At 43.8% G+C, this 13,396-nt stretch overlaps 1 protein-coding gene across 7 annotated transcripts in view; it reads right to left on the bottom strand.

The window, feature by feature from the left end:
- RTEL1 (regulator of telomere elongation helicase 1) overlaps positions 1–8,581 on the bottom strand; it is a 42,033-nt gene extending 33,452 nt beyond the window's left edge. For 6 of the 7 annotated variants that reach the window (XM_082065162.1, XM_082065164.1, XM_082065165.1 and 3 more), the window contains exons 1-13: positions 8,530–8,581; positions 8,087–8,201; positions 7,122–7,320; positions 6,751–6,844; positions 5,671–5,752; positions 5,441–5,501; positions 5,150–5,225; positions 4,369–4,453; positions 3,643–3,708; positions 2,206–2,359; positions 1,835–1,873; positions 1,098–1,176; positions 410–507 (exon numbers count right to left, since the gene is read on the bottom strand). In XM_082065162.1, coding sequence (XP_081921288.1) covers positions 410–507; positions 1,098–1,176; positions 1,835–1,873; positions 2,206–2,359; positions 3,643–3,708; positions 4,369–4,453; positions 5,150–5,225; positions 5,441–5,501; positions 5,671–5,752; positions 6,751–6,844; positions 7,122–7,320; positions 8,087–8,188 — 1,135 coding nt within the window. In that variant the 5' untranslated portion in view covers positions 8,189–8,201; positions 8,530–8,581. The remainder of the gene's footprint in view (positions 1–409; positions 508–1,097; positions 1,177–1,834; positions 1,874–2,205; positions 2,360–3,642; positions 3,709–4,368; positions 4,454–5,149; positions 5,226–5,440; positions 5,502–5,670; positions 5,753–6,750; positions 6,845–7,121; positions 7,321–8,086; positions 8,202–8,529) is intronic. The other variant, XM_082065163.1, reaches the window with a different exon arrangement.
- Between the last annotated feature and the right edge of the window lie 4,815 nt (positions 8,582–13,396).

The raw sequence follows: 13,396 nt of genomic DNA, 5'->3' as shown, positions 1-13,396 counted from the left end.
CTCGCATGGTCAGGGAAGAAATCAAAACACTAAAAGCACCATCAGCAAATGCCACCAAGCTCCACTCCACAAACCTTCTGCTTTTGGAGAAAAACAGCATTGTGTGCAACACGTGCACACGTCTGTATGCGCGGATATTGGTACCCACTCAGGTTTTTACACAAAGCAGTTCTTAAAACTAGTTCTGTTGCATCAACAGACATAAAGCATGTTTCCCAGCAGAGGACCTCGCAGCAAGTCTTAATAAAAAGACACGGGTCCTCAGAGTCAGATTTGAGCTTTTAAAAGTTTTATAATTGAAATCAAAACAAAGCAGCCTTTCTCCTCCTCCCTCCAAACAATGAAAACTTCTAATTGCTTACATTACAGAGCAAAGTCTGAGTGAAACAACTAGCAAATTTACACTTACGGCCTGAAAGAAACTGTAAAATCTGCTCTATTGACTCCAAGAGCGAGGATTTGGTCTGGAATGTTATTTGGGCCTCTGCAAACAGATCAAAGATGTAGCTGGAATTTACAGAGAAAAAGCACAAACGGGTAAATGCTGTCAATAATCACATGGACGCAATTACTATTATTCTTTTATAACAACAATTTCACCATATAGCAGCAAAACATGTTCTTGTCTCCATGAGAAAGAAAAATTTATAGGAATAAAAATAAGTATTTGGTTATATAGGCAGCAGATGATATTGACATGACAGAAAGCATACTGACCACATCCTTCACATTTCCCATGATTTCTTTACAGCATACGAAAGGTATTAATTTAGAAACAGATCTGCATGCAATTTCCACTATTTTCTTTATGATGTACAATGCGCATTAGTTTAGAAATAAGCACAGTGAAGAGCTTCTTCCCATTCAGAATATCTGACCGACATACAAACAGCATCAGATTTCTACTCTTGAAACACTTTAAGAGGGAGTTCCACCAGAAATAATTACTACAGAAAGTGGATTTAAGGAGACCCCAAACCTTGAATAAATACTATTCCCAGAAACTAGAACACTAGTACCAATCCCAACAGCAGACCCAGTTTCACCTGGGTCTAGAATTTGCTGTATTTTCAACATATTCATGAGAAGAAATTTACCTTCCCTCTTTGGTGACTCCAGCACCATTTGGTGGCAGCTCCACTGCATCAATAGCACTTTCTAGCTGAAGAAGAATTTCTTTAAGAGAACCAAGAGGGGAAAAAAAGTTAAGAGTTCACAGAAACTCACTGCTGGGACTCATCTAAACCTCTTTGTCAAATGTACTTTATTTCCAAGGCTGTCACCAAAGACAGCAACCTAGCTGTTATCTTGATCCCATAAGCAAACCAAAATTATCAAAAACAATTTCCTTGATAACATCTCTAAAAATTCATATTAAACTTTAAAGAAGTTTCATGACCTCAATTCCTAGATGAAGCCTGTGACACTCTTATAAAACACAGCTGTCAGCAAAATGTTAAACTCTCTATAAATGTGGAAAGTTGCTCTTGGAAATCTTTTGTAAACATGAGACATGTCAAGCTCTTGCTATTAAGTTTATGTAGCATCATGTTCTTGCAGCAGAATGACACAACAAATACATTTCCAGCATGCTGACAAGATGAGAAAACACAGGAACTTCTAGAAAAGAAGGAAGTGATCTATTTATCTGCCAAACTTCTCATCTTCTCAGGAAAACTGTAACTAAACATTCTACAAAATTCTCTGAATAAGAGACAATCCATGAATTTCTCAGCAATGTCTACAGAAACGCCACATGAGCCAGATTTCTAGTTGCTGACCTTTTAAAACTGTTTCAACAACCATTATCAACAATACAAAAAAATAACCTTACTCTTTATCTTTGCTATATCTTCAAGTTCCATGTTCAGTCCTGTTGGAGAAAGGAAAGATGTCAAAAGGATGTTTTGCATCTGTTCCATTCCTAGTTTCTTTATGCCTTTTCAAAAGTTACAGATATAAAGGCTAGAACTGTGTAAATGGAAAGACATCTTCTGTTTTCCACTCGTCTTTCTCTTTCATGACCCCTCAGGTCACCTTGATTTGGCCAAATCTTTTCATCTTTGTCTGGCAGTGATTACTAACTACCTACAATTTATCTATGGTTAAGAGCCGATTTTCCAGAAACTGCTTGGAAAAGTTATTTTCCAGTTCTTGCTCACAGCACTAATCCCAGCAAACAGTGGTTTGTGGTTCTCAACACACCTGAACTGGCCATTTCCATATTGAATTCTGCGTTTATTTCATTCTGTTGAACTACTTTGGCTTGTTCTTCCAGTACGACATTGATGGCGTCCAGCGCCGACGCCAAATCGTAGGGTGTCAGATCAAAAGATGACGACTCCTCACACAACTTCTCCTAAAACACCAGGAACAGAAGCATTACCAAGACTGCGCCGTGTGGTATCTGCTCATGATAAAGTCCAGACAACCAGGCTTGATTTCAATTCTAATCTCCAGCTCAGGCCAGAGGACACACCAGAACAAATATTGTTATAGAGAAGGAGGAAACACACTGAATTTCTATTAAAAAAAGTAATGGTTTGAACACTCACCAAACTAAATTTGACAAAACTCTCTATGACCTTGAAAAATAAGTTACATATTGTTTTGTCACAATTTTTTCATTCATGAAAAGCATCATCTTCCCTGAGGAATGAAGAGAAATATTAAGGACTAACCTACACAAAAATTTGACTGCCATAGCTATGAAGAGTTAAGTTATAAAGTAAAAAATGCTGAGCTAGCTGCATGCGTAAACAACCTAATCGGAAATAAGTCAATTTTCAGAGTAATTACTAAATTTGCACCTATTAATCTCGAACAGACAGTTCCATGGGAGAACTATTGCAAAACAAGTAGTTCTAGAATAGCTGTTCTGGTTCATTTCTGCTTGCAGGCACCAATTCATATTTTCAAAACACTACAAAAGGGGAAAAAAAAAAATCCAAAAATGATGACTGGATTTCCACCCATTTTTCAACAGAAAAAAAGGTTTTCTGATGAAAGGAGCGTGCACTGGAATCAACTCTGCAGCTCCGTCGAGTCAAACCCAGCACGCTCTCCAGTTCACGGACAGGAGAACGGGCCATCAGAAAATCAACTCTGCAGCTGTTCAGCAGAAATCCTGCTGGGAAGTTCTTCATGTGGCAGAAAAAAAGGACAGATTTCAAATGTTCCTTTGCATTCCATCATTTAGGCAAAGGGCTGCAATTCTGAGCCAACTAAGTAGAAGTTCTCATCATGCAGCACCTTTTTTTTCCCTTTATGAGTAAGAATCACATCTGCCATCTACTGCCCTTGGACAGCTGATGCAGCTGGGCTCCAGGAATGGCACTCTCATGATTTCTAACACCCTGGAAGAGAACTCTCCAAACAAGGATGTGAGCGTTCTCACTAATTTGGAAACCCACCCTTCAGGAAGAAACTGTCAGCCTGCAGAAAAATCACAGCAGTGTCCAAGGGCTGTTAATTAAACTACAATGCTTTAACTGTCACAGAAACAAGAAATATTCAAGATAATGAACATCAATGACTGCAATAGCTAAGTACAGATTTTACAGACTGTTTGTAATAGGGCACGGGTCTGTTTTTCTCTTTGGATGAAGTTTGAAAAATGGCAACAGACCAGAAACGACTCACCACGTTGTGAGCTTCGTCAAGTATCACCACAGTGCCCTTCAGGTCCAAGTTGTGTGCTCGCCGGCTCTAAAGACGAAAAGGAAAATGAGGGAATGGACAAAAAGACCAAAGACAAATAGAAATTTGGTGGACTGGGAAACTGGCTTGTGAGACAGATTTGGGTTTTCATGTATTTTGAATTGTATTCTCTAGAAATGAAGGGGATAAAAATGTATCATGTAAAAGTTTATGGAGATTACTACTGACTCGATGGACTCGATGATCTCTGAGGTCTTTTCCAACCCAGTCGATTCTGTGTTTCTGTGATTCTGTGACATTGTAATAAGGAAAAAAAAACACACCACCAAAACACCCCCAAGCAACAGTTATACCAGACTAGGATACACAGGTTTGTCAGAATTTCAGTCACTGTCCGTGAAGTACAGACAACTTATTACTAAACAACACGGGCATCACATTCTGCAAAGCTAATTTTATAAAAACAGAAAGGCCTCAAACAAAAAAAGAAAAAAGAAATTTCTTAACTGTGGGAAAGAACTTTACAGAGAACAAACACAAAAGGGCATCCTCTACAGGTCTGAATTTGAACTGGGTTTTGATTAGTGTTGAACTATACCACACAATTAATTCACTTGCTATGTATCCGTTCTTCACAGCTTATCTACTAAAAAACAACATGAGATAAATAGAAGAAGAATTGCATTTAAAAGCAAAGATAGATGTTACCTTTGAATCTAGTAAATAGTTGTAAGGCATAAAAATAATATCTGCTTGCTGCTTCAGGCTTCGAGAGAGATAATAAGGACAAGCTCTGTTTAAAAATAAAAAAGTAGTACAAACTATGAAGTAACACTTGCAGGAACATGACGAGTGCATTCGGCATTAACATACTACGTCTCATACTCTCAAGGGTTTCTAATCAGCTTTTTAAGGAGTTGGAACTGGCACATTTAATTTTAGGGCAGATGGTTACCTGTATTTACAGAAGTAAAAAGATGCATAGAAAACAATACTTAGCTGTGCCACTCTGCAAAACAGGGGAAAAAAAAGAAATTCAAGGAGAAAGAGTGGCATTCGGTACTGCAGCGTCATTTCAGCCCTTTAGGACACAAGTAAATGCTGCACTAAACTATTTTATCTCAACAAATCAGTCACCTCATCCTCTTGGATCTGAAACAAACCTGCAATATCATTTGTCAGGCCAGATTATATTGGCAGCCTCTGCTCACATGAGAAATAAAATCCTGGTGAGCCTGACCCTGATCCGATTCAGTCTTGACACAAGTCAGGACTGAAATTAATTGCTGTGTGATGAAAACTGCAGTAACAGAAGAAGTTAAGGCTTCAGTGCACACATTATTTTGTTGGAAGCCATCTCTGCAATATTTTTAGCTGCTCCACTTTGCCCTCATCATTGTGCTGCTCAAGCTCACACCAAGATATCAATAAAAATAAACAGATAAATTGTTTTCATAAGTAAAGGGGAAGGTTAGAAGGGAACATTTACCTGTGCTTGTTCCCATTTTTAACCAAGTCTTCGATATCCATGATTGATTCAATGAGTTCTTTCTCTGTACTCTTTTCTGCAAAAAATTACAACATTACAACCACAACCTCAGGTAAAAGTATCACATATTTTTTGTTGCCCCAATCATCAGTCACCCACTTCTTAACGTTTCACTTTAATGCAAAGCAGAACACACACACAGACAGACTCTGCCAACTCCTTCAAACTTCTCCACCCACCGAGCAAACCCCCCCTCCAAAAACCGGGGCTTTACTGCACAGTCAGACTCACCTTCCACATTGTTATAGAAATGACAAGCACGAGCCATCACTTTCATTCGGCACATGTAGATCTGTAAATTACAGTACATTTCAGAAAAGGGCAGCACAGCTTGTCAAGCACTGAAAAGTTCTATTTTGCCTCCAGTAGTGACACAATGTCCAAGTTCAGAATCACACCCCCGGTGTCGAATTGACCCCCCCCATGTTCTGGCTGTCGTGCTTTCCCGGCTCTGCTCTCACCTGCATGTGGTTGCTCTCCTGTCGTTTCACTTCAGGATGGATGCAAAGCTGCTCTCTGGAACCCAATACACAGATCTTTGGCCTGTTCAAAGAGAATACACAACACTGATGTTAAAAAATCAGGCAAAAGACAAGGATGCGGTTGTATGTGTATCATATATCAAAGGCAAAATATTCAGGAAAAATAGAGGAGCCCAAAATAAGGGTCAGAAACAAAAACAGTAAACAAGCTACTCTGTTTGTAACAGCCATATGCATTATTTGACTTTATGGTGCTGCATTTCTCCCAGTAGCAGTGGGTGGTAACAAGCAGTAGTTTATTGCAGGAGATAATTAGTAGCAGCTTACATCATGCACCATAAAATCTGGGTTCTGTTATGACAGTTCAGCCAAATAAACTGGGGACTGTCATCTACTACAGGCTATTCCAGAGCTGGCTGTGACTTTTACAGTAGGATAAGAACTACAAACATTTCCCATACTTTATTATTATTATTACAAGGCTTTATCTTTACAGGAAACAAACAAACAAACTATTACTGTCTGGCCAAAGAGCTCAGTCAACACACTGGCACCTCAACAGCTGAAAACTGTGACAGACATTGGTACAGCAAAAACACAAACTTCTTCATAGATTTACATCGGCATAAGGAATTCAACTTTGTAATGGCTTCCCGCTGCCTTAAAGAAATGCCCCAGAAAAGAAAACAAAAAGGTAATTTCAGAAGTAAATGTGTGAGGTCAAGAACTAAAACCAGACCAGATTCAGGAAATTCTATGGTCGAAGAATATAAAAGAAGCTGTGAATTATGAAAAACAAAAAACAAAGCAAAACAAACAAACAAACAAAAAACAACAAACAAAACCAAAACAAACCAAAACATACACCCCCCCAAACCAAACCAAACAACAAACCCAACAACAAAGAAACACAGGCTCTACACATGCACATTATGAAAACTACATTTCACTGGATATAATTTTTTATATATTCATCCACAAAAATTCAAGAAGTAACTAAACCAGGCAGTTTTCTCCACCTTTTCTTTGAACAGGAACATTATCCTAAATCATATTTACCTGTAGACTGTGTTCTTTAATTCATTAATGACCTGTGTAAGTTGTGAGTGAGTTCTGGAGGCATAAATTATTTTAGGAATGTCAGTGTAATAAGCTGCAAAAGAGAGGACAAAAAAGCAGGAAAACATTATTAGCACAGAAAGAAGAACTGGAAATATAATCGGCCTCCTTTCCCAGCTGGTTCTATGGCAAACAGTTGCAAGAAATTCTGTCGTCTAACTATTCACACACACAAAATGAGGTAAATGAGTTTCTAATGCTTTAAGAAAATATAAAAACATGGAAAACACCTTTAAAATCTATAAAAACATGTGAAGCTGTGTTTCAGCTGCTCAACAACAGCTCCAAGGCTTGTCTAACTACACGCTTACCTGGGATGTCTGCATCTGTGGCCGCGTTGCCCCAGGAGGACATGGGTCTCTCAGGAAAGAGCTCCATCCCGTTCATGCACTGGGCGATTTTGCGGGCTGAGATCGTGTCTTTGAAGTGCTCCCGCCAAGCCAGAGTGGAACAGAGCAGGCAGAGGGTCTTTCCTGTCCCTGTAGGGCTCTCCAGAATGCCATTTACCTTCTTTATTGAAGAGAAACAAAATGAAAAGGGGAAAAAGTGAGCAATTTGGAGATGTAACTACAACTGGTCTTTGTGCTGTACTGCATTTCCTTGGTAAAAAAGAGATCACTGCCTGGTAGACTCCACCATATAACAAAAACCACACATGTACCCCACGTAAGGCTGATATAAATGCACGACCTGTAGGACCCCCATCAGCTTAGTGAGGCTCAACCTAAAACCAAGAGCCAGACATTATGCTTTATTTAGCAGAGGAATTCTCCACTCTTAGAGCAACTAAAATGCATCACATTTCAGCATAAAACACATGAAAATATTAGAAGTTACTGGAAGGGAAAAAAAACCACAAAACAAAAAACAACAAACAAAACCAGAAAGTGACTCTTAGACTACAGAATGTGAGTTTCCTTTAGAACTGAGACTATTCCACATCAAAGTTTAGGCAGAAAATTATCCAAGCACTTCTAAACACTTAGTCCTACTGGATGTCACAATTTCAAAGTGCATAAAAACACTGTAACTTGCAGAAAAACTAGTGACTGGGCTTTCATGACAATTTCTGTTCAATTGTATTTAAAGAATATATATATATATATATGCACAATAGGCTTCCCTTAGGTCAGGGAAGATTTGGAAAAGGCAGCACAGGGACAAGGAAAAGTAAACTTGAATTGTCACAACCTCTTTTTATAGAAGTTATTTTTCACGGTTAGAAATAAAACGTAGTAAATGAACCCAAAGGGCTGGGGGCGGAGGCAGCACTCACCTTCTGCAGGCACTCCAGCACCTTGGCCATGTAGGCCTCCTGGCAGGGGTAGGGCTGGAACGGGAAATCCACCGCGATGCCGTTCAGCGTTATCCTGGGCATGTTCCCCTGGTACCTGCAAGGAACCCGCCGGCCCGCGGTCACCCTGGGCCCGGAGCTGCACCGCGGGCCCGCAGAAAGCTTGCACGGAAGGCCCGGGGTTCACATGCACTGCAGCCCGGGCAGAAGGCTCACGGGCATTCGGGGCCCGGCCATGGGGATGCCCAGGCCGCATCCCGGGACATTCCATCCGCTCCGGTGCGGCCCGGTCCGCGTTCCCGGGACATTCCATCCGCTCCGGTGCGGCCCGGTCCGCGTTCCCGGGACATCCCACCCGCTCCAGCCCGCCCGCACTCCCGGCCGCGGTTGCCATAGCAACAGGAGCAGCACAACAGCCGCCTCACCTCCCGCTCCGCCGTTCGGAATGCCCGCGCCTGTATCACGTGCCCTTCCGGCCGCCCCCTGACGCTTGTGCGTCACTTCCGGCGGGCTCTCTCGCGAGAGCTGCGGCGTTGCCAAGGGAACGGGGCGGTGGCTGCGGGAGCGGCCATGGCGGCGGGGCCTGGGCCTGGAGCACTTACCTGGATTGTAAATTGTCTTTAACCGTAGCCGAGGGGTTGCAGAGCATTGAGTTATTCCTTGGGATCTTCACAGCGCCACGCAAAATGTAACAGCTGATTTTTTTCGTTTTTCTGACTCTGAACTCTTTAACTTGACAACAGAACAGCTGTGCAAGAATAAGCTGCAGAAGAAATGACTTGGTAAAGGCTGTAAAACGAGAGTGTGGGATAAGGTGTTTGTAATGGAGAATAAAGGTTTAAAACTCATTATAAATACACGGGGTGATGTGTCACAATTTCCTGTAAATAGAAATTTGCAACATTGAGGAATAATATCAAGAGTGTATCAAATGGGATTATTTTAACTGTTATTTAAGGAACGTTGATTGAAGCAGCGTTACCGCCCAAGGGAGAGGAGCTGGAGGACGACCAGACCCCAGCTGGCAGGTCTGTCTCCGTCAGAGCGACACTGGTTTGCACAGACACGCTGCAGTAAATTAGCATTTTTTAGCATTGTTGAAAGCCTGAGTTACTGGAAGAAGCTCTTCCTATATCAAAAGACATCTAGGAATATTTGCAATGAGCTGGTGAAAGAAGCACGTGCTACAAGACCAACTTCTTTACTGATTCTTTATGAAAAGCTGTTGTTCCTGATGGTCTGCCTGCTCCGATGTCACGAGTGATGAAGGCAAGGGACATGTTTGCCAAATAATCACCACTTTCCGTCTTCAAAAAGAATACTGGGTGCTTTCTTATACTCCCTAGTAAAAATCAGTGAGAACTTGAAAATATATTCACATTTAAAACAAAGAAGAAATATTGCCTAGTGTAGCAGACGGAGACAGAATTAATTGTATGAACTTTATTTATATAATGGGTTATCTAGAAAGCGTGAACCATATTTGGGCTAAAGTGTATGATGTGTGGCATAGCCGCATAAATTCAGTTTTCTCACCATTTCTCATGCAGTGTCTTCTGTGGATAGTGTTAATATTATTCTGAATAAGACTTATTTTCTGTGAATTTTTTTTTTCTTTTTACATACAGTGTTGAAGGAATAGGATGGTCAGAGAGGGGGGAAAATAAGTAGGAAAAACTGAAATCTTTCTCTTTTTAACTGGATTTAGCAGGTGCTGCCTGTGGTCCTGCCCCAGCCACACCAGAGCACCAGCAGCTCTGGGAACCCGGATCTCCTGCAGCTGCTGGAATTGTTTGGGAGTGTCTGCATTGCAGCGTGCTGGCAGATTTGGGGTGTTTTCAGCCCAAAAGGATGCGCAGGGTTTGTGCAGCCACAGCGGGACGGGAGCAGCTGGTGGTGGGGACTGGGGGGTCCCTGGTACCAAATGTGTGTGGGATGCTCTAAAAGCACAGATGCTTTGGCCCCCAGTGACAACCACAGATGGAAATGGTAGAAATGATAGAAAACAGGGCAGAAAAGGAAAAGAGCTCCTGGTGTTTGGGGTGAGGACAAACACAGAGACAAAACATTGAATTCAAAGGCTCCGTTTTGTTTTTCCTCCTCTGCTTTTACAGCATTTCTCCCCCCCAGCCGCAGCCCCTTTTCTGCCCCAGTGCAGGTGCAAAAAACCAATGTACCTAAAAACGCCAAGCCTGGGATCCCCTCTGCCTAAACCACTGCATGGTTTGGGGTTTGGTTTTTACACCTCAGCCTAGCTAAGCCAGACCCCAGACCTGGCCCTGCGGGTGGACACCTCCTTGGAATGGATGGTTTAAAAATAAAATAAAAAAATAAAATAAAATAAAATAAAATAAAATAAAATAAAATAAAATAAAATATTTATTTGCTTATTTCTGCTTTCAGCCAGGGAAAAAGCAGATTTGCCTATCTAGACCAGACAAGAAAGGGAGCCAAGAGGAGGAAAAATCATCTTCAGCCGGAGCCTGGCTGGGTGTGTCTCCTGCCCCCCCACGGCAGCCGTGCCTGGGAGGGCTCAGCTGTCAAACCCACCCCGGGAAGGAGGCCTGATACGCTAATTCATATTCTGAACTAGTGACCCTGCTTCTCCTGCCCCCCCGCCCGTCTCCCCGTGGATGGCTGCAGCCCCCTCCAGCTGAGCCCGGCCCCCTCCCCGCAGCACTGCAGCACCCGCAGCTCCTGCAGCACCCGCTCGCTCCGCCGCAGCAGCAGCATGGCCAGCACCGTCTCAGGTAGGACACACAGCTCTTTTTTTCGGGGTTCTTGTCATCAATCCTCTTACAGAACCGTGAGGTTTTATTCTTTTCGTCGTTATTCTGAGTTGGTTTATTTTTTTCCTGCATTTCGGGGGAGTTCTCCGATGAGGAGGCAGCTGGTACGGCAGCATTGTTCCCTGTCCTCCCCCATACACACACACACACCCCTGTGATGCAAGATAGCAGGTGGGCTTTTTATTTTAATATGAATACACATGTGATAAACTTGCCAATTTAAAATGTTGCTGCCGTCACATTGTGCCATAAGAAGATGCTGCTGTATGCCAATTAATTATTATTTCTGTAACATGATACAGCATTTTTTTTTTATTCCCTAAGAAAAATGTGCATGCTGTGTAGCTGGGTGCAGAGAAACCAGCAATTGCTTTTTCTTTTGTAAAGATCATTTGCCTAAATGGGTGATGGAAAGAAAGACACAGACGAGACTGACAGTAACACCCTAGAAAATCCCCCCAAACACAAGCAGAATAACCTGGGTCGGTTCCTGCGTATTCTCGGGGCTCCTTATCCCGAGATTGCTCCCACAACTCACATCTCTTCGTTAGGAGATGCTACAGGGGAGCGGTCCTCTGATGGCGTTGGGTGGAATCCAGTGCTGCAAGGGAAGCCCTTCCTCCCTCCTGCAGCAGGACCGGGGATCGCAGCGGCTCGGCTGCAGGACCACAGGGCTGCTTCGGTTTTCCTGAAGATGCGTCTTGCCCCTTTTAACTGGGGAGGGGGGCTGCAGATGGCTGAAACTGGGATGTGGGTGAAGGAGAAAAAAAGGCTGAAATGGTACAATGAACAGTGGGTGGGTTTAAAGGGTCTTTTTCTTAAAAAAAAAGAAAAAAAAAGTTTTCTGTTGAGCTGTCTCTGAATTCTACATAAAGAAGGGCTGGGAAGAAGCTGAATCCTGGGGGTATGGCTGAGCAGGAGCCACAGCCTAACAGGAAAAGCGGGCAGTGCTTTGTGTCCCCCCGCAGGGAACCAGCCAGGGGACGGGGTGACACTTCTTCCTTCTTCCCCGGCCTTTGCCCATGTCCCCTGCTGTGCATTTTCTATTCCTTTCTCCTTTTAAAACACCAATAGATGGAGGGGAGAAGAGGACAGAGAGCTGGAGGGCATTGGGGGGGCTAAGGGTGCAGCTGGCGCTCAGTGGGCTTTGCATGCAATTAAAGACCATAAAGCAGCATTGTAAAAATGCGTCTCTATGACAGAAAATCTCTGGGTATTGTGTATATTTCTGCGAGTGTCCCTGTCTCGATGAACGTGTGCGCCAGTACCCACTCAGGGGGTCCCACCCATCTGCCGTCCTCTCCTCCGGAACAGGACTGGATCTTGTTTGCAGGTTTGGGGGGGAGCGGACGGCTCCATCTAAGCCAAGGTTGCATCAAACTTGAGATGGACGAGGTGGCGGATAAAACCTGCGCAGGCATAACGTGCGTTTTCCAGTCTCTGCATTCCCACCCTCCCAACGCACCACACGCCGATGGCACATTTCATCCTCCCAAAGATGCAGTTTTACTGCCAAGGGAGACTTAGGATCGTGAGGGATCGTGTGCTTCAAAGAAACCTCGCTTCCCTGTGGGTCAGATCAAGTAGAGAAAGAATTGCAAGGAGCAGAAAGTCATGGAAACCAGTGATGTGCAGGAGGGAAGAGAACAGGGAAATGTTGCGGAGGGAGGGAGCGGGGCTGAGCCTCGCCCTGCTGCCTTTGCAGCCCCCTGTCACCTATAGCGCCTATAGCAGGGACTGAGAGCAGCCTGGAAAGGCAGGAGGAAAAGGCAAGCAAATCCTTAAATTAAGGAAAAGAGTCTTGTTTGCTTGCTTTCTTATTTTCTTCTTTATCTGCAGCAAAAGGAAATCCGTGCTGAAGAGAGAGCAGCTGCAATTGTCTGCAGCTGATGCCCGGAGGCTCATCCCCCTTGGGAAGATTTCCTTGTGTTTGTTTAAACAAGCAAATCCCCGGGACGCAAAGAAATGGGGTTGGGTTCCCCCAGCCCAGCAGCCACCTCTGTGTTGTCCCTGCCGCCCCAGGTGTTGTCTCCTGGCCGAGACGGTTGGTTTTGGGGCTGGAGCAGCGGAATCGGCGGCACATGCTCAGTGCGGGCTGGGCTGCGGTGGTGGCCAGTGGCGGCCGTGCCGCTGGGCAGACCGGGCAGGGATGGAAACTCCAACCTCCTCCGCAGCATCAGCACTGGGCGTTGTGCTCCTGTGCAGCTCCGGAGGAGCCCGGCCAGACCCTGCAGAGCTGCTCCCCACCATTTTTAGGCATATGGGGTGAATGAAGAGACACAAGATTATGAAATTATGCAGGAAGGTGACCACCTCGTGACTGTCATTAGCATAATTTTTCTCCGAGGTTTGCGTGTCTGAGAAGGTGGAGCCAAGAGGAAACTGGCCATGGTCAATGTGCCCTGCTGGATCTTGAGGTTTTCTTCTCCTGTGCTGACCTGTGAGAGCCATCCGTGTAGGTCTGGGCTTTTCCCCCAAGCCCTTCTTCGTGTTGGTGGACACC

Source organism: Streptopelia decaocto (assembly GCF_964273445.1).
Source record: "Streptopelia decaocto genome assembly, chromosome: 14".
Taxonomy (NCBI): Eukaryota; Metazoa; Chordata; class Aves; order Columbiformes; family Columbidae; genus Streptopelia; species Streptopelia decaocto.
The sequence above is the reverse complement of the archived record's forward strand: the minus strand, read 5'-3'. Positions and strand labels throughout refer to the sequence as shown.